General features: G+C 34.4%; 1 protein-coding gene across 9 annotated transcripts in view; it reads left to right on the forward strand.

Annotated features, from left to right (window-relative positions):
• LOC106077984 (tight junction protein ZO-1-like) overlaps window positions 1–25,265 on the forward strand; it is an 80,923-nt gene that overhangs the window by 48,587 nt on the left and 7,071 nt on the right. For 6 of the 9 annotated variants that reach the window (XM_056017872.1, XM_056017873.1, XM_056017875.1 and 3 more), the window contains 16 exons: window positions 1,068–1,147; window positions 2,757–2,964; window positions 3,353–3,450; window positions 3,732–3,962; window positions 4,108–4,168; window positions 5,811–5,960; window positions 6,046–6,158; window positions 6,552–6,781; window positions 8,233–8,406; window positions 10,280–10,663; window positions 16,342–16,659; window positions 18,657–18,866; window positions 19,704–20,105; window positions 22,515–22,627; window positions 23,828–23,944; window positions 24,667–24,810. In XM_056017872.1, coding sequence (XP_055873847.1) covers window positions 1,068–1,147; window positions 2,757–2,964; window positions 3,353–3,450; window positions 3,732–3,962; window positions 4,108–4,168; window positions 5,811–5,960; window positions 6,046–6,158; window positions 6,552–6,781; window positions 8,233–8,406; window positions 10,280–10,663; window positions 16,342–16,659; window positions 18,657–18,866; window positions 19,704–20,105; window positions 22,515–22,627; window positions 23,828–23,944; window positions 24,667–24,810 — 3,033 coding nt within the window. The remainder of the gene's footprint in view (window positions 1–1,067; window positions 1,148–2,756; window positions 2,965–3,352; window positions 3,451–3,731; window positions 3,963–4,107; window positions 4,169–5,810; window positions 5,961–6,045; window positions 6,159–6,551; window positions 6,782–8,232; window positions 8,407–10,279; window positions 10,664–16,341; window positions 16,660–18,656; window positions 18,867–19,703; window positions 20,106–22,514; window positions 22,628–23,827; window positions 23,945–24,666; window positions 24,811–25,265) is intronic. The other 3 variants (XM_056017877.1, XM_056017876.1, XM_056017878.1) reach the window with 3 other exon arrangements.

Consider the following 25,265-nt stretch of genomic DNA (forward strand, 5'->3'; position numbering starts at 1 on the left):
CTAAAGAGACGGAGCACTTCTTATCCAGCCGACACAAATGTTATGAACAATTTCTGGGAAAAAAATATTTTTACTTCATAAAACTATGCATATTCTTAAAGGTAGTTGAATGAAGAAAAGAACTAACTAAAATCTCAACATTTATATAAACTAGCTTTAAGTCAACAAATTTGTGAGAAATATTAGCTGAGTTAAGGGCATGTTAAGTTAGTCCTTACATGCATGTTGCATAAAGAATAGGCCATTTTAACCATTTCAAACACCAAAGCTAGTATTCTGTAGTCACAAAGTTACTTGTTACCTGTTTTTAAAAATGAAAAAAAAAAAAAGGGAGCTGATCATTTACTTATTTCTAAACAATCATAAATTATTTATACTGGACCAGATCCAGACCTATTTCCATATTCCAACAACCTACTGTTTCATGATTTAAGACTTTTATATTTATTTCCAATAGTATCTGAAAGTATACAGTTATTCCCATTTCCAGACATTTAAAATATTACACCATAAAAATTTCAATTCAATCTTTATTATAAAGCCACATTATTTAGCTTAAGTACAAAATAATAGAAGCATGCAGACAAAAAGTGTCAGACTATTCAGACTTGAATTTTCAGGGTTGATGGATCAGCGGTAACATTTGGCTCAAAAAATGTAATAGTTGGTCTGATTTAAAACTGTTTTTACAAAGCTTATATCAACTCACTCTGTCTGTCTGTGTGTGTGTCTGTCTGGCTAAAAGTTTGCACACATTTTTTTCTCAGACACCCAATTTCGGATCAAGCTGAAATTTTGCACTATTATTTCTTTTACCTGACAACACAAGAATCAATAACAAAAATAACCAACCAATTAGTTAATTAACTATTGGTAATAAATTAATTTGCTTGGTATCTCAAACAATGAAAGAAATAGTACTGACTGAAGTGGTGGTATAAACTGAATTAGTCCCCTTCATAGCTTATTACAAATTTAATTACATGACTGATCCAAACTAATTAATACACTTATTATAAGCTTTGTTTTTTTTTTTTAAAGTATTTTTTTGTATTTTACTTGTTCAGAGATAGAGAAACCTTCCACAACTGGTGAGAAAAAAACAGCCATTATAAGACTAGGAGCTATACGAGAAGCCATAGCTCAGGTAAGAACAAAATTATACTTCTAATACCTACCTGAACTCTGTCCTTAATGGGATCAATCAAACTGGTTTCATTTTTGATAAATAGTGTACATTTACATTTTCTTATGCAGGATTTAGATTATTTTTTCAATGCCAGTCTTCTGAGCACTTGTACTCATGACCCAGACCCACCATCAAATTTAATTTCTAAGATACATTGTTTTAAAAATACAATGTACAGTTTAGCATTTAAAAAAATACAGCTGTCAAGTGGCATTTTTCATCTCAAGAGATTATGTTTTTCCCAATGCATCTTCTTGTGTGACTAAAGAGGCCAATCCTTGATACGCAGCTGTGGTCACAGGATGGACATATATGTAATCACCATGCACCATTGCACTTTCACCCTTCTTTCTACTACTGTTGTGTATGGCATCTGCAAACCGGGACCCTTCCTTTATGCTCTCTTTCCATGTGGATCTACCCAGTGCCACTTTTTCCCAGCTGCTAGTGTCGATTTTGAAGAGCTTCATGTCATGTTTGCATACATCTGTATACTGTAAAAGTGGACTATTGGCTCTCCTGCCTTCTTTTAGATCACCATACAGAATGTCTTATGGAAGTGGACCTTGTTCTGGTACCTTGCTCTTCGTAGCACTTCTTCATTGGTTATTTTATCTTGCCCCCTTACTTTAAAGATCGACCTTATGCATCGGAGGTAGAAGATATTTATCTTTTTTTTCCTGCCATGAGTAGGTTGGCCATGTTTCACTTCCATATAGCAAAGTGCTCATTACACAGGTCCGGTAGACTAAGGCTTTGGTATTGTTAGTCAGCAAGGTATTGTCTCGCATTCTTTTCCGCAACTGTGACATGGTGCCCATACATACAAATACAGCTAAACACATATTAAAAAAAACATTTAAAATTGAATCATTAAAAATAAGTCTCAGCTTATTTTAATTTGAACATGTTCTGTAAAGCTTAAGCATTTGCTTTTGATAGAAAAGCATTTTAAAACACCAAGAACTGCTTTATTTTTAGGCATTGGCAATCTCAAATAAAAGCTGCGCTCCTCATTAATAAGAGCTAATGGTTGTTTTATTACCTCCACTTGATTGAGGTATTACAAGAGTCCTTTGATTTGGCTCATTCAGTTATTCCTTGGTTTGGAGTGTTTTGGATAGTGCTCTGGTTAGGGTTTTTTCATACACTATTTGGTTTGGAGTGTTTTGGATAGTCCACTGGTTTGAAGATAGCTCTTAGTATGGAGTGGTTGGGATAGTCATCTGGTTTAAGGTGTTTAGCCAGTGAATAAACATGTTTGTTGTAAAATGTTTTCCATGTTTCGGATGTTCCTTCAGAGTTAAAGATAATTTACTTCCTATTCCAAAACTCCCGCAGGATGATGGGGGATGGGAGCGGGCAGGGTTTGAACATGGGACCATCGTTAAGTTTGAATGACAGTCCAGTGAGCAACCCGCACGACCAGGCAGCCATCCCTGATAATTACTTCCTCACATGAAGGTGGTAGTCATTTCTGTTTGGCAATGTTTGATTTTTTGACTAGCTCACAATAATACAGCTGTTAGAATATGTCATGATAATGTTGCTGATATAACTTTCCCAGCACAAGCACTGCCTACTAGATGTGACACCCCAAAATGTGGACAGGCTGAACTATGCCCAGTACAATCCTATAGTCATCTTCTTGAAAGCTGACAGCAAGCAGTCCATCAAGGATGTGCGCAGCCGGTGGAAAAACTCATCCAGGAATCCCAGGAAGCTTTTGGAGCAGAGTGAAAAGCTGGAGAAAACATACTCTCACTTATTTACAGGTAACTTTACTGATACACACTTGGTTTGATGGATTTACATTATCAAGTCCAATTACTGTTTAATTCAAATTTTCTCTTTTTTTCTTCAAAAATTCTTTTGTAAAACTCTTTCTTGGTCAGGTATCTGTTACTGAAACATTTGAGCTAGAACGGAAACTGAGCCTATTTTCCTATGTTTGTATTAATTTTTTAAAACTGATCTACTTTGCTTTTCAAGAAACTGAGCCTATTTTCCTATGTTTGTATTAATTTTTTAAAACTGATCTACTTTGCTTTTCAAGCTGGCTACAGTTACATTTGTGAGATGGATTAAAATTAATGAACGCCTTGATCTGTCGATATGAAAGCCAACATTGAAAAAAAGTAATTTGTCTATTTCCCTTTGCAGCTGTGTTGGAACACAAGGGCACAGATGCATGGTTCATGAAACTCTGCCTAAAGATTGATGAACAGCAAAAGCAGAAGATATGGATGTCTGAAAAAAAGGTATGGCTGGTTAGAAATAAGGTTGGAAGAGGTGGTTAACCTGAACTTTCCCTTCTTTTGCAATGTCTGGCCATTGCCATGGTTTGAAGGAGATTTGTGTTATAAATAGTTAGATGTGTTTCAAGTCTTGTAGTTGCTACAATAAAAAGGAGTTTCAATAAGCTACTTAAGAAGGAGTTTAAAAAGTTTTTTTCTTTGGTTGTTACCTGACAGTCACTTAAATGTTTTAACAAGATTCTTCTGTTGTAAGTTTTATTAAAAAAAATTTTGTGTTTTGACAGCCCCAGGAAGACATGAGTGATGACTTCATGTTCCCCATGTCCAATCGCATGAGCATCGCTGGGGGTGCAGAGAGTGACCATGAGCAGCCCAGGCCAAGAGATGACCTTGATGTGTCCCCCATCAGAAAGAAGCAGCTGATGAGGTCGTCAAGTGACCCCAGTGTCAACACACAAGAAAACATTCCTGGAATTCCTCCCTACCCTTCCCCACCTACGTATAAAAATCAAAAGGTCAGTCAGTAAATGTGATTCATTGTGTTTTGACCTCTTAAAAGTATTTTACCAACTCACAAACCTAGATGGAATAGATCATCATGAGATTCATATTATTTTATATCTCATTGTAATGTACCTATTTTATATCTCTATCCACTAGATCCCCTCAGATTCCAAATACTCTATTGGCGATATCAGTCCCAGGTTAATAGTCAGAGATGGTAAGACCATACTTTTATTTAACTGCTACATTGTTTATCTAAATATTAAAATTTCTAACATCATTAATATAGAAAATGTAAAATGTAATTATTAAGTTATTTAATCTAACTAGTCTAAAGGGTTTACTCAAATCAATGATTGTAATACAACTTATGTGTATAAAGTACATGTATGCATGTTGTAGTGATCTGGTTTAGTTTAGAGATTATAATAGTTTTGTAAATAAATATATTACTAATCTAAAAACACTATTTAATAATGTCGACCCTGGGAAGGTACTGGGCTTTATTCGGGAAGTGGGGCTATCTACGAAGATCTGATTTCTGAATTTGTGAACATGCACTATTTACATTAGATTTTTACCAAATATTTAAATTTTTACTACCTTTACTATTTTAACTGTGAATAGACCTTGATTTTAATTATATGACTGTATAGAATCTGGCCCTTGTTGTTTAGAGAGAGAGTAGTCCTTAAGGGACTGCAGGCACGACATGGCCTAAATTGTGCCGATGTGCCTCAAATCAACAAATCAACAAATCAAATCAATAAATATATTGGGTATTGTCTTTTAGTTAGGTAAAAGTAGTGACGTAGTCAGACAGACGAATAATGTTGCAGAATACGAGTACATGATAGGAGATGAATATGGCTAGGGCTTGTAGCAAGATGTCTATTGAATAGACAGCTAATTAAACTATGGAGAGATAGACAAAAAAATCGCCCCCATTTGTAAATGTAAACATCAGTTGAAGTCTTTTCAAGTTTTATTAAAAATAACATAGTTAATTGTTGCGTACTTGGATGTGTTTGGACTCGCATTTAGAATAGTGAAATAGTATCAAACAGAAAACACAAAAATCCAAGTCAGGACATATTTATGCGACCCGGACAAGATGGCTCACTGTGTGGAATTTGACATAACATTTCTTGCTTAAGCCTGTTTTGAAAGTCATGTGATGATTTTAAAAAATTGTAAATTTGAAAATATTATTTTTACCAAAAAAAAAAAAAAATTAACACAAAAGAAGAAAAATAGAAAAATATGTCCATTAAATTTTTAAAATAATTTTTAATACAAAAAAGTCTCAATAAGACTCAAATTCTATGGGTGGCTTCATATCTTTGATATTGGCACTTTAATTACAAATAATAATAAAAAAAAAACAAAAAGAGCTATACTCATCTGATTTTCACTGAAAAAGATTAGCTGGGTTTATCTTCTCATTCTGAACACAAATATAAAGAACTCTTCTTATACAAAATAAAAATAAAAAAACAGCTGGTAACTATCCCATCACTTAGTATTGCAGTATGGTATAATGGTTAACACCACATTCCAGCACAGTAGGAGTGAATGTGTGAAAAAGGGCCTGGTGTAGTTTTTTAATTTTAGATTGAAATACCTATATTCTAGTCTCAACTTGAAATGTTTACTGGAATGGTGAATAAAATGTTTTGTTTTCTTAAATTGTATAACTTTTGATCTTATTACTTGATCATTTATATCCCATCATAAAAACACAAAAACTTAATAACATATTATTCCCTTTTATGTATTTAAAACAAATTAAAGGTCATCATGATTTTTTAAATTCATGTACATTTCAATATGAAATGAATTTTTTTTTCTTTGAATAGACTTACAAGTCCACCCTGAAGACAGATATTACCCTTCTTATTATTCTGATCAAATTAACACTATATCTCAGTACCCCCCATCAAGATCACATATTGATTTATATGCAACTTTGACTCCCAGTGAAAGGCTTCACCAGCGTATCAACACAGGTAACCTAACTAGATAAGACCTTATAGCTCATGATCTGTTTAATGTGTAGTCAATGATTGAATGATATATTATTCTCCTTAACAGATCCCTCCTATGTAAGTGGTATGGACGCCCCATACCATCCCCAAATGGATGAAGGGGACAACACATTGAGTAGACAGCGGCTGACCCAACCTGGACCTGCAGGAGATCACAGGGTAGATAACATGGGTTGTAGAGAGATGCATGTAAAATTTACATAACAGTTAAACTTTTACTCTACTTTGTTAAAGTTTGAACTCTAGAATACACAACATAGACCACTAAATTTGCAAACTCTCTGACCAAATTTGTTAATTGTCTGACCACTAAATTTATAAACTCTGACAAAATTTGTTAACTTTCTGACCAATTAATTTAACTCTGACCACTAAATTTGTAAATTCTCTGACCAAAATGTTTTATTCAGAGATGTTGTTTTGGTTTGACACAAACTGTTTGTACAGTGATTAGTTTGTGAGTCTGTTTTCTGTGCTTTAATAAATAGTATTCACAAAGATAAAAGCCATCTGAGAATCCTATAATGCAGTGTGTGTGTGTGTGTGTTGCAGACGTACAATGACAGCTCCTCCCACTCCAGTGACTCATACAGCAAGTACATCAACTCTCCCCAGAACAAGCACGATGATACCAAGCTCAGGGAAAAGTTTGGCAGCCTTCAGATTGGTGGTGGTGGGCGGAGCCTTGGGCATGACCCGTACCGTTTCACCAGGAGCACAGCCAACCCTATCAGCGGTCAGGTGGACAAGGCCAAACTCTCTGACCTTTCGGCAAGATATAGGTATGTAAGCGTTCAGTTGGAATTGATGTTTCTTAACATCATCATTGTAGAGCATGATTAAAATATTTTTTGCCTTTAATTACTTCTTGTAATGGTGTTACGTTTGAGTCTACCCAAAGTCTCGTGCTTCAATTAATGAAGATTGAAGAATTCTGACTAGTTCATAATTGTCCTTGACTTTTGTTGGAGGATGTGTCAAGACTCAATCAGATTGTCACAAAAATTGGTCTACATAACTTATGCCATAGTTTCTGCCTTTACTTGAGAAGTGTTACACAAAGATGAAGCTGATAGTCATATGTTGATCTTTGTCCTAATTGTAATGCTGCTTTCAGTTTGACAGTCCATCATTATCTTACTCATTCTTTCATCCTGAATGCTAGGATCTAGTATTGTATGCTTTCATAGTTTTATGAACTGGCACTGCAACTACAAATACAAAGCAGTTTATTTTTGTTAAGACATTGCTAAGTGGTGAAACTTATCAGCAATCATCTTGGTCATCATTCTGCATAGCCAATGCCTTCATCTCGTCCTCCAAGAAATAAGTCATCTTAGGACTTGACTGAAAGGAGTTCAATCCATTCTTCATATGACCTGGTTTGCTTTTCTAAGATATTTTCATTGCACATGTGGTGAGTTTTTATCTGTCTGCCCAGAACTGACTTCAGAAACTTTATTATAAGCAGTTGGCTACTCTTGACTTTGCTTCCTTATGGATTATTTGAATGCCTCAAGAAATGGGTAAACTGATAGTTTTTACAAAACTTATATCAACTCACTCTGTCTGTCTGGTAAAAAGTTTGTACACATTATTTCTCAGACACCCAATCTTGGATTAAGCCAAAATTTTGCACAATTATTTCTCTTACCAATTAGTTGGTAATTAATTATTTTGTTTGGTATCTTGAACAAGGGAAAGAAATTTTACTTGACTGATTAGGGGGTATAATTTGATTAGTCCCCTTTATTGTTTGTGGAAAGAAAAGTTTGTAAATAGCTATAAAACCTATTTCCATAAGCAGCTCCCTGGCATAGTATTGTCTTGAGGAAGCCTTAGTCCTCCAGTTCAAAATCAGGTCACTCACTTTTTTTTTATATAAATACATTTAAAAAGCGATCACCCAGATACCCCCTTTCTTTCTGCCCCTACCCCTTTCCAACTGGTCCAGATAAGTGATAGGATCATAGCATTTTTAGAAAGCTAATAGCATGAAATTGGGCTAAACAAAACCAATTTGTACTAATATTTCTAATCGCACATATTTATTATTGTTAGTCTAGATCTATTACAAATTACATGATTTATCCAAACTAATTGATACAACTACACTTAATATAAGCTTTGTTTGTTGTTTTTTTTTAATTTTTCTTGTTGCTTTTTCAACCATCTATACAAAAGTCCTATTTTTTTATCAAAAGTTAACTCTGTTTGGTTTCCAATTGTACAGGAAACAAGATGTGCAGCAGAAGCCCACCATCACCAAACAGATGTCTCTTCCCTCTGTACAGCAGCCTGTGTCTAAACAGAAAGAACCTCCTCCTGTGCCGGTCAAATCTATCAAAGTCAAACAGAGAGGAAGAGAGCAGGACGAGTTGAAAAGAAATTATGAAAACTCAAACAGGTGGGTGAACAAGACTCTAACAAGTCATCTTTTCAATCAATGTGTCAGTTGGTGACTTAGGGATGGTATTAGTTGTTTCAGCACTAGAGAATCAAACTCCAGTTATGTTGTATTAGTTTAAGTACTCTCATTCCTGAAGCTTTCTGTATGTGAATTTCTGTATATGAATGTCTGTATGTGAATGTCTGTATGTGAATGTCTGTGTGTGAGTGTATTTCATCCTGTGCAACTGTTAGAGAGATGTAGTAATAATTTAAAGTGGAAAGCCTCGGGCTCTAATTTATGTTGACCTTAACCCTTAAAGTGCTCGGCTTTTTTTACAAGAGCGCAAACAAAAAGGAATTACAATTCAAGTGTTTAGAGGCTAAACTGCCACACGCATCTAAAGAGTTAATAATAATTGTTTGTGAAAGGATGTTAGTAAAACAAAATTAGGTGTGTTTGTGGGGTTAGGTCAGGGGTTCTCAACCTGTGGGTTGCGACCCCCTTGCGGGTCGATTGACGATTTGGAAGGGGTCGCCTAAGACCATCGAAAATATGGATTGTTATTGTCTATTCTTCTATTGCTGTGAGGGGGGGTCACGGCAGAGTTGGGGATTGTAAAAAAGGGGTCGCGAGCATAAAAGGTTGAGAACCGCTGGGTTAGGTAATCAGGTGATAATACAGTTTCAAATAACTATTGACTTGAAAAGTTTTTTTGGGGGGGGCCTGGGGGGGGGGGGGGGGCGATTTTGGATGCTCAAGTCAGATGTTAGCATGATACATAGCCTTTGTTGATCCATGGTTTGAGCCCTCAATGGAGCTTAGCTGTTTTACTATATTTTCTTCACCTTCTTCCCCCTTGCTGCTGTTGTTTATGTTTTGTCATCATTTGTTTCAGCACTAAAGCTACTAACTCCATTTATGTTAAGGGATGTTAATAGCAGAAAGGCCCGATGTGATGTTCATACCAGTGGCCCTTTATTTTGTGTCCTTATCTTTACTGAGAATTTTATCCTACACTTAAAAATTACTGTTATGTCATTTGATGACACTGTTGTATTGTGTGCAGATTTTTTGGGATTACATTTACATATTGTTTCACTATGAGAAGTATCATGTCATTTTCTAACTGAATGTAATTCATAATATTACAGAGTGCCTGTGAAGATAAATTTTAAGTGCTTTCTATGTCAATATCATTAGTCTGATATCACATGCTAGTGAGGCACTAATTTGAGAGTGCTTGTATTGGTTTTATCATTGTCTCTTAATACAAAAGTAAGACACCCACTGTTAACTTGGTTGAAGATTAATCCTTTTAAACTTGATCCACAGAATTATATAAATCTAAATTTTGAAAGGAATTAGAAATTAATTAATGCCATATAAATTGAAAGAAAATGAGTAAAAAATATTTGACAATATAGAGCTTGACTGACTGGTAGAACTGAACTGACCCAGATAGGGGCTTTGGTCTTGTTTTTTTTTTTCTAGTATTCAAAAGGACACACTGCCCTCTCTTTGAATATTCTTTCATGGTGACAAATTGGATTTCATTACATGTTGACTAACTCATCACTTGAAGTTTCTCGAATCTTGCCCTCTTAACCAAATTGGAGGCGCAGTGGCTGAGCGGTAAAGCGCTTGGCTTCTGAACTGGAGGTCCCGGATCCGAATCCTGGACTGGGATTAGGGATCTTTGGACACCTCTGAGCCCACCCAGTTCTAAAGGGTACCTGACAATAGCCACATGACACCCTAGTTAACCTTTGCCCACAGAAGCCTTTTATTTTCTTAACTAAATTGTGCAGTTGAGTTTGGCACTATAGTTATGTTGTTTCTGATAAGAGAAATGAATATTTGATTCTAACTTTTTTGTTTTCCTATCCAGGGCCTACAACTATGCAGATGTAAACACAGCATCCAATCGCTATGGTACACTGCCACCATCGTCTTCCTATCCTGACATAGACAGGCCATACGAGTACATGTCTATGAGACAGGTCCAGAGCAATTTGAACAATGGCGCCTCCAAATATGACACATGGAATAACAGGCAGCCAGGACTGAACAATGCCCTGTCCCAGCACAGTCTTCCACTAGACGCCATTGACAGGGGCTCCCCACAGCCTCCTCCCCTCCCACCTCAGCCCTCGGATGCAGATTATTATGATGGCAGAGCCTTTGCCAACGAAGTCTATATGGACCACACAGACGTGCGGCAAACCAGAGGACAGTTCGAACTTGGCGGAGGTGGGGGGTACACACGACCCAGGTGAGATCCATGGCTGGGAGGGCTCACTTAGTGGTTAAATAATTTATACATTTAAGACACACTATCCAAAGAAAGCCTAATTGTCTCAGATTTTCACATACCCAGTTAGTTCTTGTCTGTATTGAGTTAGATGAATTCACTGTTTTCCTATAAACATCTAGCCTGTTAATTAAGGGAATTTACTTCAAAATATCAAGGCTTTAATTATCTTCTTTTTGCACACACTATTTACTGTTTTATTTCCACTAATTGTCAGAAATATTCATACTGAGTCTAGATCGACTGAGTCATTCTAGTCACCTACACATAATTTGTTCATAAACAGTTGGATTGAGGATTTTAAACAATATGCTATCCTTTTTTAGACAGCAAATGTTTTTTGCATACTGTTTATGGCAGCTAGTTGAGCCAATCTCTTTTGATTTTCCATATGTAATGAGCAAAAGAGCAAATATTTCTCTATACTTCTATGTGTCATCACATTTTGAGTTGAATCATTGCGGTACAAAAATACAAACCTGCATCGTTTATTTTTAACTGTTTCAATTTTCTCTCATAATGGGATATTGTTTTTGTCTCTAAAAGTATTTTTATAAATATTGAACAAATAAAACACAACAACAAAATGGCAGCATGTCCCTGCGCTTCCACTGTTCTGTGCTGGATGATTTCATTGTATGTTGATAATGTTTGTGTGTTTGTTAGTCAAATGTTGATAGCAAACATCAAATAGGTAACATTTTTGCATGCGAGATAAATACTAACCCAGTATCACATTCTTCGGTATCACGTCCAGACGTGTTCTTTCAAAAAAAAGATTTATTCAGTTTATGACTCAAACTTCTGTAATGGTAGTTCAACATGTCAGACCTCTGATAGCTGTACCACTTTGGTGTTTTGAGGGGCAGTCACCTATATACACCTACACCTTACATCTAATGGCATGTTCCTAATCCTTGCATGGTTTATTTTTCTAAGCCTAAATTATGTTGACCATTTTTTTTATTTCAAATAATTTTATACATTTCTTGCAAAAACAAATTGTATTACATTTACAATGGTTTATTTATAAATGCAATTTGTATTGTATTTTTCGCTCCAGAAGACGCACAGTCCAGGCTTTTTAAGGAGGAAAATGAAATTTTAAAATTCTGGGCTAAAATATATAATCAACCGCACCACAATAATTTGCCTAAAAAATTTTAATTCTCCAGCATAATTGAATCTATATACCTTCATTTAAAAAGGAATTGTATTTGATAACCTTCTCTGCTTGGACAATTGTGTAGGTAGTAAAGTCAATGTTCCCCTTTCAGACCTTACGATCTATAGGACAGATGATGATAAGGTAATCTGTTTCTTTGGCCAACGGTTAATAAGCAAGGGTGCCAGCACAATGACCGAACGCCTTTATCCATTAGAGTTGGGTGGTTTGAGGGGATGCCCAAAATTAAAAATCCCAGTTTTCATCAAGATTCAAACCCAGGACCCCAGGTTCAGAAGCCAAGCGCTTAACCTCTCAGCCACCATTCACTTCATAAGATACTTTGGATTTTCCCACATGCATTTGGAAGTAATGTCAAGAATGCGTCTAATGGTGCGAAAATTATTATTATTTTTTTTTTGTTTTTGTTAGTTTTTATTATTTTTGGTTTATATTTATACACCAGGCTTTAAACTTGGGGATGATTTTGAAATAAATATATAATTTATTTTGTTCAGATGTAGTAATTTTTAAACAATATGCAACTATTTTTTGTCCTTGTTTCTCCCATTTTTCAAATAAAGGTCACAGAATTTTTGGTCAGAAGGTCAGCTTTTGACTAACTTTGAATGCATAATTTGTATAAAGTTTCATTAGTGTCTGTATGTGTGTGTCAGGTTTTGTTTTTAAATATAAGATAATCATGACCTCACGTTAACTAAGTTAGTTTTTCAGGACATTGGTCTGCCTCTTTTGTTGATGAATTATTTAAAACATTGTCAAGTTCACAAAACAGTTCAGACATTCTGACACCCTAGAGTTCTAACTCTGTCACTCAGAACAAAGTTTAAAGGCCATCTCTTTAGTTGGATGTTGTGTAGACAAATCTTGTTGATTTCAACCTTTGTGATCTTGGTGCAACAAAGATCCATTTATTGTATATTCTGTTTAAATGCAATCTTGTATATAAAATTGTCTCATCCTTCTGTCACATCAATTTGTTAACTTCAAAAGTACTTTTCTGTTTCATGAACAGTGAAAAAGTATTTGTATTTTAATCAAGTCAGATCTTTACTAAATGGAAAGTATTCCAGGTGTTCTTGTCATTCCAGTTTAATCAGAGTTTTCTTGTATTTGTTTTACACCAGTCTATGGCTTGTAACTACTTACCTTGTACCAGTGACAGAATTCAACAAACTTGTACAGCTATACATAGAACAATTCAGTTGGGATTAGTGAAGTATTGCACTATGATCAATTATATATATATACAGATATTTAAAATATTTACCTCAATTTTTGTTATAAAATGAATCTTGCTCAGTGAACTGAGATTATATGCATTGTTGATGGTTGTATCTTCATACATATCACTATCCAGATCATATTGTGTGCTCTGCTACTGAAATATTTAGTGCAGAGATAGTGGTCAGTGAATATGATGAAATTCTAAACATTTACCTCGTTATTGTTTTTGTACAATTTTTTTCGTTAGTTAGATATAAGCATTGTTGATGGTTGTTTTTTTTTAACATATCATTGTTCAGGACATTCTCTTACATACCATTGTTCAGGTCATTCACTGTTGTTATACATCATTGTTCAGGTCATTCACTGTTGTTATACATCATTGTTCAGGTCATTCACTGTCCTTACATTACCTTCGTTCGTTTGAACATTGCACTCTAACATGAGCACATACAACTTTTGTACGTTCATATTTAACTCCATGGTGATTTACAACTAAAATTATTTTATCTACTTATATATATATTTTCTTACATTTTTTTAATTCTGTACAGAAAAGAGCAATATTTATATGTACAGAGAAACATAAATAAACCGTTTCTAATATCATCCCTGAGTTTAAGCCTTTTTTATTGTTTTATGTCATTGTATGTAGAGCTAGAGCTAGTGTTGCACATGCATACTAAAGATGTAGTGAATTATTTGGTGTCAGAAGATACATTTTAAAATATTGTTTGGTTGTAAGCCTTAAATACATTTTCAATTTGATAAGATAAAGTTTGCTGATTGACTCAACTTGCAGCCACAGTCTATTGACAAGAAAAACAAGTAGAGTACCAAAGAATTTATACACAATAATTATGAATGCACTAAAAGAAGAAAAAAAAGTTAGCAAAAAATGGAGAATAATTTTGTATCATTTTAATTCTAAAACTGGTTCTAAGCTATATAGATTCAATAAAACAGGTTAATGTTATGTATGTATATATATTCATAATTTAAAGAAAATGTAGAAATAGAAAATTTAAACACAAAGCTTTAAGAAATAAAAATATAAATTCTGACTTCATTAATGTTTCAACCATCTGCATGTCAATAAATGGAATTCTGGCATGGTGACTTTGCATGAAGACTAACCAATTCAAACAATGGAATGACAAGATTTTATTTTTTGGTTTCCTCATTGTATAGGTTAATGTTACTAATTATGCATGTTTTGTGAGCCCAAGGATTTCTCATTATGAGGTTTCTCCTGTGTAGAATCTTGAAAAATTCCTTTGTACATATTTTATAAGCAACCTATATTGGGAAAAAGTTATCAAGCTAAACAAACAAAATTTCCTTTAAAAAAAAAGCAATAGTGAAAAGTTTAAAACATAAACAACATTAGTCATTCATTCATGAAGTGATTATCTCATGGAAATGAGATTAATGCCTGGGCATTAGCTATGGTCAAAAAGATGCAGCCCACACAGTTTTTCCCCATCTTCATGCAGCCGATGTATCCAAAAAAAAAAAAAGTGCCAATACAGTTTGGGATCAGCGACATCACAGGCTCTGCCAGAGTGTAGCACAATGTGCTGAAAACTGCCTACAGGTCATCGGTTCCTGATTTTTCCTTAGGGTTGACTCCCAAAGCCTTCCTCAGGTTTGAGTATTAGCTGCAAGGCAGCAGAGGTTTGAAATCAGTTTTTCTTCTCTTAGGTGGGTAGCCAGCTATGGCTAATGAGTCCCCTCCTGCCCGAAGCTTACTGGCTTGCATGCCAGTTACTCGCCGGGCTCAATATCTGAGCCACATGTGAAGGGCAGGAGTTGGACTGGCTGCCAGAGGCTATTTGAGACACATGACATTGGAAGCATTTTAGAGGTAGTGGAGTGCTTACATCCATTACCACTTCTGAAAAATGACTTAAAATGGTCACAGAGTAAATAGCAGATTTCTTCTCAGGCACTTTTATAGAACACATTTCATCTATTCCCTTCTTGTTTCACTTTAACACATGTGCACTTTTGTAGCAAGACATTTATCTCCACTGTCTCAGAATAATCATTTTCTTGCTACCCATTTCGGTCATAGAAATATTAATATTTGGAAAAATTAAAATTCTCTGGTAAAAAGGCCAAAGCCTACGTAATAATACATTAGTAGTCTATGTCATGATAGATGATAAAATTCTATTTTAATAATAAAAAAAAAGAATATTCAATAGCAAAAATTCCCTTGAAGTATGTAAAAATATATGTCATAACACTACTGCAAAAAAAAAAAAATAATTAAAAAATCAGTTTTTTCTTTGTGATGAGAAAGAAACTTTGGACTCCCATAACAACTGAAAATTGATACCTAGGTATAGTTTTCTATATTTTCATACTACTGGATTAGATTGATAGCATGAAAAGAATTTAGTTAATTAAACAGGTTTTTATTACCTTGTAAAGATAATATGATTATGGTAAATGCTAAACTAAAATTATAATTCAACAAATTTACTCAATCAAATGTTAATGCAACATTGAAAAGGAAGAACACAAAATGGGGAGGGGACTCACCATAGTAACACACTTTAGCTTAAAATTCGACATCAAAGTTAAGAAATAACAATCACTTAATGAGAGAAACATGAATCAGTTATCATTATAGTTACTCTAAAGTAAGTGATTCAAAAACTTTTTTCTTAACAGAGCACTTTGCTCAATCTGGGTATTTAGTTGAACATTCTGCTTACTTTCTGGAGAGATAAATTCACATGGTGACCTACTAGTTAATTATTCCAGTAATTTGTATAACACCTATTCAGGCCTCACAGAACCTTAGTGTTCCATGGAACATAGTTTGAGAAACACTGCTCTAAAAGCATTACAAAAATACAGATTCTTTCTTGCTCTGGCTGCTAGTTTATACAAACTATCTTTCACTACAAAAAGATATTAATATTTTGTTCAAGACATGTAATAGATATGTATGTTACGTTGTATCATTTAGTTTTTCTGCTCTATGGTTGTTGGGAATCTTTGAAAAATTCGGTTGGCAGCAATATTTTAACATAGATTAACTCTTTCTCTCTGTAATTATTTACCACATTCTGGTGGAATCAATGCTGGTATAGTCAGTTAGGAGAGAAAGAGTTAACATATTTGATTAACTAAAAGATAATGTGTTTTAATCCCATGGATAAATTTTCATTGACAATAATTTACTTATTTTTGGTCTTTTATTGCTACACAGAACGGATGATGAACAACTTGAGGACATTCAGAGGACCAGATGGAGGACCAAATCAGAGACCCGGCTGACAGATCTCTCCAACAGGAGGCCTTGGACAGACTCTAACAGCCACAGCACTCACGCTCTTGAGTCCAGCGGCACACACAGGAGAGCTGAGCCAGCCATCAACGAGAACAGAGGGAGGAATGCTACACGGTATAAGAGCTGGGACACGGCTAAACACGAGCATGATATGTTCACCAACTACACCAGGCTTATCACAACACAGGGTTTTGTTCCCCAGGGGAGGGCATTCTCCAACAGTCATAGAGATCTGAGGTACCTTGTTTTCTCCCTTGTCAGACTTCTGCCTGGCTTTTACTGGGTTGCGGTGCTTCAATCTACTGCTTTCATACTAATCCATTACGCAAAAACAGGTTGTATGATTCTTGTACTTATTATATTTGAACCTGGATTTCATTGTCAACCCTGGAGTTGTTTAATTGACCTTCCTTTTGGTCACCTACTGATAATCCTATTTTATTGTATGTTTTTTTCTAAATTATGAATAGACAGTGTCAAACTTCCAAGTCATTGTCAAAACAGGACAATGGATTAAAGTAATTAGAGATCACAGCCAACAACATTTTGCATTATTAAATCTTCTGGCACTATCAAGTTAATAAAATTCCCAAGTCATCTGTGCAGTTTTTGTCCAACTTTCTAAGACCAGGCCCCCAAAGCTGTCTGCTTTAACTACTGGCTTACTGATAAAGGCAATAGGTAGTTCAAATAGAAAAGAAATAAAGTACCCTCTTTTGGACCTTGCAATCTATGGGGCAGATGATATAAAGGTCATCTGTTTTTTTTGGCCAACATTTAATGAGTAGGTTGTCATGTGGCCAGCACAATGACCAACCACCTTTACTTTCCCCAACTAATGTCAGATACCTATTAGAGTTGTGTGGAATCTGGGGCATCCTTAAAATCACAAAATATAAAAATCCCAGTCTTCACTGAGAGTCTAAACCCAAGGCCTCTCTGTTCAGAAACCAAGTACTCTACCACTCAGCCACCATGCCCTCTAGTAGTTCAAATACATTCTTGTTAATTCCTATGTTCTGTGTTCGTACTTGATGTAAAGCCACTTGATTCTGTTGCAGACCTCCTCCCCTTTATTTTCAGCCTACAAGCAATTATCCTAATAACAACAATAATCAAAATATAAAATAATTTTATTGGTCCAAACAAATGGTAATTCAGTTCGACTATAATGGTCCACCTCAGCATTATAAGCACATCTATTGTCTGTGTATTTATAATTATATTTAAACAAGAGTAATTCTAGTCTTACAATAAAAACAAAAAATTAATATTTATTGAATTTTAAAGTTTTTAAATGCATTTGATGCTTTTAATATTGCATTGATTTTGTTAATAGCTTGAGTATATGACTGTTAAAAATATCTTTCTTTCTACAAGTGTAGCTGCTTGCTTTTTGCTTTATTTTGTATTATAAAAGCATAGATATAACAGAAATTCTAGCTTGGCAGACTATTTTTACAAAGCTTATATCTCAATCTGTCTGATAAAAAGGGTGTAAACATTATTTCTCCCTCACCCTTTCTCAGATCAAATTGAAACTTTTCACAATTATTCATTGGCATTTGAATCAATAGAAAACATTAACCAATTAATCAATTTATAACAAACGAATGTTTTGACTGTGTGTAATACCAACAAGAGAAATTAATCCTTCAGTATTCACAGATATGGTTAAATTAGTAGGGTTTAGTCCTCTTAAATAATTGTTAACGTTATTTCTCCCACACACATTTCCAATCAAGTTGATACTTTAAACAATTATTTATTGTACATTGCAAAACATGGATGAATAAAAAATGTATTATTATTATTGGTAATATTTTTTTTGCTTGATATGAAATAAGGGAAAAAACTTCTACATTATTGATAGATAGAGTTCTTGCCCTTAGATAAGCTTTTTTTTTTTTTTTTTTTTAAGGATTATTTTATATTTTGCTTGTTGTCGCTAGAAATTGAAACAATAAGGAAATTTTATTTCAATACTCTCTTTTAAATCCATTACATTGTGAAGAACATTAACAAAAATTTCTATCCTCATTAACTCATTAACAATCTTTATCTATTTAAGTAGAATTTATATTTTCCTAATGATTTGTCTTTTAATTGTCATTATTAGAACAATCTTATTGAAATGAAATTTTTGCCAAATAAAATGTATACCTGGAAAAATAAATGAGTTAAAAGACATTTCTTTAATTTATAAACCCTATCATGCTTCATCAAATCTGCAGGGATAACTATTCCTCTGTGGCGCCAAATACCAGGACCTACGCTAACCCATTGCCCTCCCATAGTGCTGACAGCGCCTTCACTTCGTACAAGAGACCAGTGAAGCAGAGTTCCTTCTCCTACACTCCGTCTGCTTCCCACTCACCTGAGCGGAAGAGAGACAGGCCCTTAGCACCTACCCACAGGAGCCACAGCGTCGGCACCGAGCTAAGGTAAGGCAACTACTTTTTGCTTTTCTCAGCTGTGATGTTTTGCATTTGTAAGTGCATTGTTCCATCAACCTATGCTTTGTTGACAGTAGATGTAGAAACAGTAGCACCAAACCTAGAACATTGGAACACAAATCTAACACAACATTTGTCATTGAGAGATAGCTTTTAAAAATATTCTCAACTTTGCCTGGTCTGCGTTGGATGCGGAAAACTACTATAAGTCGCATCTAGGTCTTGTAGCTTTATGAAAAACTGTACTTTTTCTTAATCTACAGACTTGAAGTCAAGCCTTTCATTGATGTTATTGATATATAAAAAAAGCTGAAAAGTGTAAACTCAATAAGCTGTTACTTTTGATTTCATCATCTTGACAAAGATTTTTATTCTTTATGGCTTTCATCTTTTACAGTCATAACAGTAAGATATCTGGCAAAAAAAAGGTTTTTAGTCATCATCTATATAAATAAAGATTTTTCTTCTTAACTCTTCTCTCCTAACTGACGATGCCAGCATTGATTCCACCAGAATGTGGTAAATAATTATGGAGAGAAAGAGTTAATGGCTTTCACTTTCTAGGGTCATAACAATAGTAGATGTTGACTCAATTAATACTCATCATCTTGACTAATGATTTTTCATGTTAATTAATCTCACCATCAATGGTCATAGCATCAAGATCTCAGAAAATTGTATGACATTTTTGTGCCATCACATTAGTTTACTATTTCATCGCAAACAACATTTTGTTTGCTTCATGTATGAATTTTTTTAATTTTTTTGTTTTGTTTCAATTCTTAACTTTTTCTCTTTTTCTCAAACCACCTGTTTACATACAAGAACTAAAATTGTCTCCCCTGGACAAAAAGGCCCTTCACTCAGGGTGACAGAGCTCAAGAGTAGCCTCAATTATTCCCCACCCAAGACAAAGTCCAAAACTGCTGACCATATGAATGGGGGAGTCACCAAAGCTGATGACTTGCCCCCTCCACCCCCCTCCCCCTCAGATGAACTCCCATTTCTGTTTTCCATAATGCCACTGCCCCCTCCACCTCCTATCACTGAACTCTTGAAAGAAGGTAAAAAGTTTGCTCCACCAGCCCCGCCCCTGTTAACTTTTCCTCTTCCCCCTATCTCACAAAATGGGTCTGACCATGAAAGCACTAGTAGCATACTGAATGTCAAAGTCCATTCTGAAAAAGATGGGTGTTCAGATGGTGTCTCTGTTCAATCTCTCGTTGGGTAAGATGCAAGCAATATATGGTATTAACATTTTTCTCTGTGTGTGTGCTATGTATTCTGCCCTGCCCTCCCCTGCTACCTTAATGTGCACACTTAACTTTGACCTTTAGATTTCTGTTGTGCTAATTGATAAATCTGCTGGTTACTGGCTAAAGTTTTGCGATAAACTTTAAAAATTCTTTAAAATTAATAAATTATTGAACCTCTGATAACTATGTATACACCAAAACATCTAGAAAAATGTGAAGTATTTATTTTATTAAGACAATTTAACACATTGCTATCATCAAATTCAGTACACACTCTTACTTTCAATTATTAATTCTAAAATTTATATGCACCCATTCCCATTTGATCTTTAGAGAACAAAAAACATCCAAGAATTTGTGTTTGTTTAATGTTTGTTTCTCTGAAGCAGTTTGTGGACTGCTTTGTTTACTACTAGTTGTGACATTGTTACCCTAACTTCTTACTGGAGAGACTAAATTCAACAGAATTATTAAAGAAATCAGAGATCTAGGTTTTATCCTAATAGAGTTTAGAAAGACACACATTATAGATCGGAAAAAAATTGTGTCATGTATTACAATATATTCTGGAAAGAGGGGTTGTTAATGTAGTTTTGGCAAAACAACTGTGTAGAGCAGTGATGGGCAAACTATGGCCCGCTGGCCTAATCTGGCGTGTGGAAAGATTTTATTCGGCCCACCACATGTTTTGTAGTAATGAATAAAACTAACCATGTGACCCGCAATTAAAAAAGAATTGTTTATAAGCTTCAAATGTAAAACCAGTCATGGATGTCATAGTAAAACTTGTAGAATATTTGTACAATGTTGACATCTTCATATAGTTCTGAGCAGTTTTTTTTTTTTTAATGAGCTTTTTATAAAAAGTTTGACAGTTAACAATCTCAGTTTACTTTAGGATAATTTTGACCCAATTTAGATTGTAAAAAAAACTATTATTAAAGAATTCAATACTTCGCACTAGTTTAATTTGATATCATTCAACCTCATATTAAATTTCTGTAGTTTTTTATGGCCCGACAAAATTTTCACTTCAAGTATTTGGCCCACTCCCAAAACCTTTTGCCCATCACTGGTATTGATTTCACAACCCGAAATAAAACAACAGACTGAATCGGATTGAAATAAATATATAGCTTGACTTTTAATAATAAGTCTACAACCGTCTGCCTGACCAACTCAAACATTATAAGATTCACTTACCCAATGCAGGAATTAAAATTACAAAGCCTTTTGTTGGATAAAAGCAATGTCTCAAGTATGTATAGATACCTTCAGAAAAGATTACTGCTGTGAAAGTGCAACAAAAAAATCTGTATCTAAGAAATGATATACAGAGACAATTGAAAAAACTTTTAGAAGAAACATGTAGAATAGATAATGCTTTGTAACTAACAGCATGCTTGATGGCAATGTGATGTGAAGCATTGTCTTGTGAAATTGTGAGGTGAAGCATTGTCTTGTGAAATTGTGAGGTGAAGCATTGTCTTGTGAAATTGTGAGGTGAAGCATTGTCTTGTGAAATTGTGAGGTGAAGCATTGTCTTGTGAAATTGTGAGGTGAAGCATTGTCTTGTGAAATTGTGAGGTGAAGCATTGTCTTGTGAAATAACCTCCAGGTTTACTTGTCATGCATGAATGCATTGAATCTACAAAATATTATTGTGTGTGTGTGTTAAGGGCTAATGGCATGATGCATGCAGAGCATGTTCAAGTATAAGTTGAGACTTAATATTTTTTTGTGTGTGTATCTTTACAAGTCACAGTAATTGGTTTTCATTGATTGATATTGAAATATTGCTAAGAACATACCCATATGCTTAAGACCCTTATTGAAAATTGAATACAAATCAGAGCAAATTTATGAAATCAAATCCATGTACATTTTCTTCCTTTATATTGTATAAATTTGTTAATTTAAAAAAAAGGAGAGAACTAATGGAAAGTCTTAAGTTTTAAGATTAAAGTATTTCCATTGACTGTTGGTGATGCTGACCTATATATCTTTTATATTTGTAAATATATTTTTCTAATTATTTGCATGTCATTGTAAAAAACCTTAGATGATGTAGTATTAAGTCTAAGCTACTGTTTATTATTATTTTAAAGAAAACTGTTTGAGGAAAACATTGATAACTAAATCATCTTAAACTAGAAAAACATAAACTCGTTATGTTGAGAATTGATACACAAATTTTGTTCACTTTGTTCATAATGGTAGTTAACTAGTTAAACAGAAAAACAAGTTATGTTGTAATTGTTTATATCAGAATTTAAATACTAGTTGAATAGTAAAACTAATTCTATGGTGATTGTTTAAATGTTATTTCACACAAAAGTGTCATTTATTTTTTACTAACAAGAGTTTTAATTGTCTTAAGATCAAAAAGGACTGGAGACAGTGGCAGCTCTGACAGTATCAATGACAAGCACACAATTATAGCTACAGCTAAAGGTATTTTCACATCAAAAGGAGGATTGCTAGAATCTAAAGGTAAAAAATGTTTACTGGGTAACATTGTCAAGTATGAAAAAGATAATTTATCTAGTGAGATCATATACTTGTTCATCATTGTTCCCATTCTGTTAACAATGGTTCTCACCATATAATTAAATGAATCGGACCATCCAGAGACAGACAATAACTTAGTACATTTTAGACTTTCACTTCTGCTTACAGTTCTGTCTTGTGACTCCTGCTTTCTCCTGGTGTCCTAGGCATAGCCAATGTACAAAGTCCTCTCCAGTCCATGATAGCCCTAGTGTCACTACCACATATAATTAAATCTGTGGCATTGCTGGCCTTTAGGCAATCCCAGTTCATGCTCACCAAACAGCAGAGGTGGTCTTCATCTTACAGATTTCTATTTTAGTCTCATTACAAATTTGGTGTTGATAGAAACATTTGTTGAAACTGGGTATTTTGTAGTTGCTTTATTGGTTAGATATCTATGTGTGATTTTAGCAGAAGTTTTTTTTTTTATGGCTAGGATTAAAGTTAGTGTGAAGTTCATATATGAATGCTCCATACAGATAAGTTTAATATCTAAATTTATTTGTTGTTTTTTTTTTGAGTGTGTGTTCTCCATATTCTTCTCTATTAACATTATTCTCATCTCATTTGTCCCTTGACCTTTCTAGTCAAGTTGTTGTGACAGTTGCTGTGGCCGAATCCCTCCACTCTTTCTGATCAGCAGTTGTCCTAAACAGAATATCAAGAGAGAGGCCAGTCCATTCTTTCACATTGTCCATTTAACTTTTTATTTGGATGACCATTTCTTTGTGCTTCCTTACCTTGAAGATTGACTTTTGGCAGTGAGTCCTGTCTTACAAAATGACCTAACCAGCTCAGGTTTCTTCTGTACACAGTCTTGAAGAATTACTCCTTTTTGCTAGCCAGAGTGTTGACTTGTTAAAGTCATATGTTTTCTTTTCCTGATATCTGATTCCCAGCAGTTTAATGTAGCATTTACTTTCAAAGTCTTGAGCATTCAACTTTCACAACATGTAGGAGTATAGAGGCCACTAGCAAAGAGTACAGCTCTAATTTTACTGGAAGCATTACTAGCAGTTGCATTCTGAGCTAGAAAACAAGATGGGTTCAGTAGCTTGATTTAGTAGTCTTATTATAGTTTTAGTTTATTGTAGTTTTTTAAAGTGATGTTAGAAGATATTTGAAATTCCTATTCTTCAGAGACTGGTGTCAGTATTTGTATACCAGAAGGTGCCATTGCAGAAGACACTGAACAAGAAATCTATTTTAAAGTCTGCAGAGACAACAGCCTGTTACCTCCCCTGGACACAGAGAAAGGTAAGGGGAAACACTGTATTTGTAGCAGAGATTTCTTATGGCTAACAAACACATCAATCTGGGACTGTATTTGTAGCAGAGATTTCTTATGGCTAACAAACACATCAATCTGGGACTGTATTTGTAGCAGAGATTTCTAATTGCTAAAAAACACATCAATCTGGGACTGTATTTGTAGCAGAGATTTCTAATTGCTAAAAAACACATCAATCTGGTACTGTTTTTGTAGCAGAGATTTCTAACGGCTAACAAACACCAATCTGGGACTGTATTTGTAGCAGAGATTTCTAACAGCTAAAAAACACCAATCTGGGACTGTATTTGTAGCAGAGATTTCTAATTGCTAAAAAACACATCAATCTGGTACTGTTTTTGTAGCAGAGATTTCTAACGGCTAACAAACACCAATCTGGGACTGTATTTGTAGCAGAGATTTCTAACAGCTAAAAAACACCAATCTGGGACTGTATTTGTAGCAGAGATTTCTAACGGCTAACAAACACCAATCGGGGACTGTATTTGTAGCAGAAATTTCTAACGGCTAAAAAACACCAATCTGTTGGTTACACCACTGTTGCAGATGCAGCCATAAGCTAAGATGCTACTATGCATCTTTGTAATGTGTGTAGAAGTTTCTAAAAAAGCATTTAATTGCTAAATAGGTTGATTCTTATTATTATAATTAAGTCTAAGAGAAAAATTATTTTTCTGCTTTTCTTCAGGTGAGACTTTGCTAAGTCCACTGGTGATGTGTGGACCTCATGGGATCCAGTTCAAGAAGCCAGTAGAACTCAGACTGCCCCACTGTGCCTCAGCCAACCCAGAGAGCTGGTCATTTGCTCTCAAGTCGAGTGAATCACCTACAGGTACTGTCGTTTCTTTGTTAAATAATTTTTTAAACTCTTTCTCTCCTAATCAGTGATAAGTCATTGATTTGACCCCTTTATTTCAGCCAAATCAACAATATTATTGTCCTTGATAAAAAATTCCTTTGTTTTGTTTTTTATCCTCCCAAAAAGTGTTTAATTGCCTCTAATTTAATTTTGAATAGTTTCCCTTTGGAAAAAATACAGATTTTCTGCATTTTTCAATGTGTTTTTACCAAAAATGATGTTTTTAAAGTGTAGTGATTAAAAAAGGCTCTATTTTTTATACTTTGTAATGGGCATGATTGGAAAACCTCAAGTCAATTTAATTTATGTTATGTATTAAGTTATGTAAGAATTGGAATAACTATAATAAAAAAATACTTCCATTTGGATTATAAAATCTAGTCTAGATCGAGTTCTAAAATGACTTGTCAGCAGTCTTTAAGTTTTTA

The sequence above is a fragment of the Biomphalaria glabrata genome, chromosome 18, assembly GCF_947242115.1.
Source record: "Biomphalaria glabrata chromosome 18, xgBioGlab47.1, whole genome shotgun sequence".
NCBI classification, from domain to species: domain Eukaryota; kingdom Metazoa; phylum Mollusca; class Gastropoda; family Planorbidae; genus Biomphalaria; species Biomphalaria glabrata.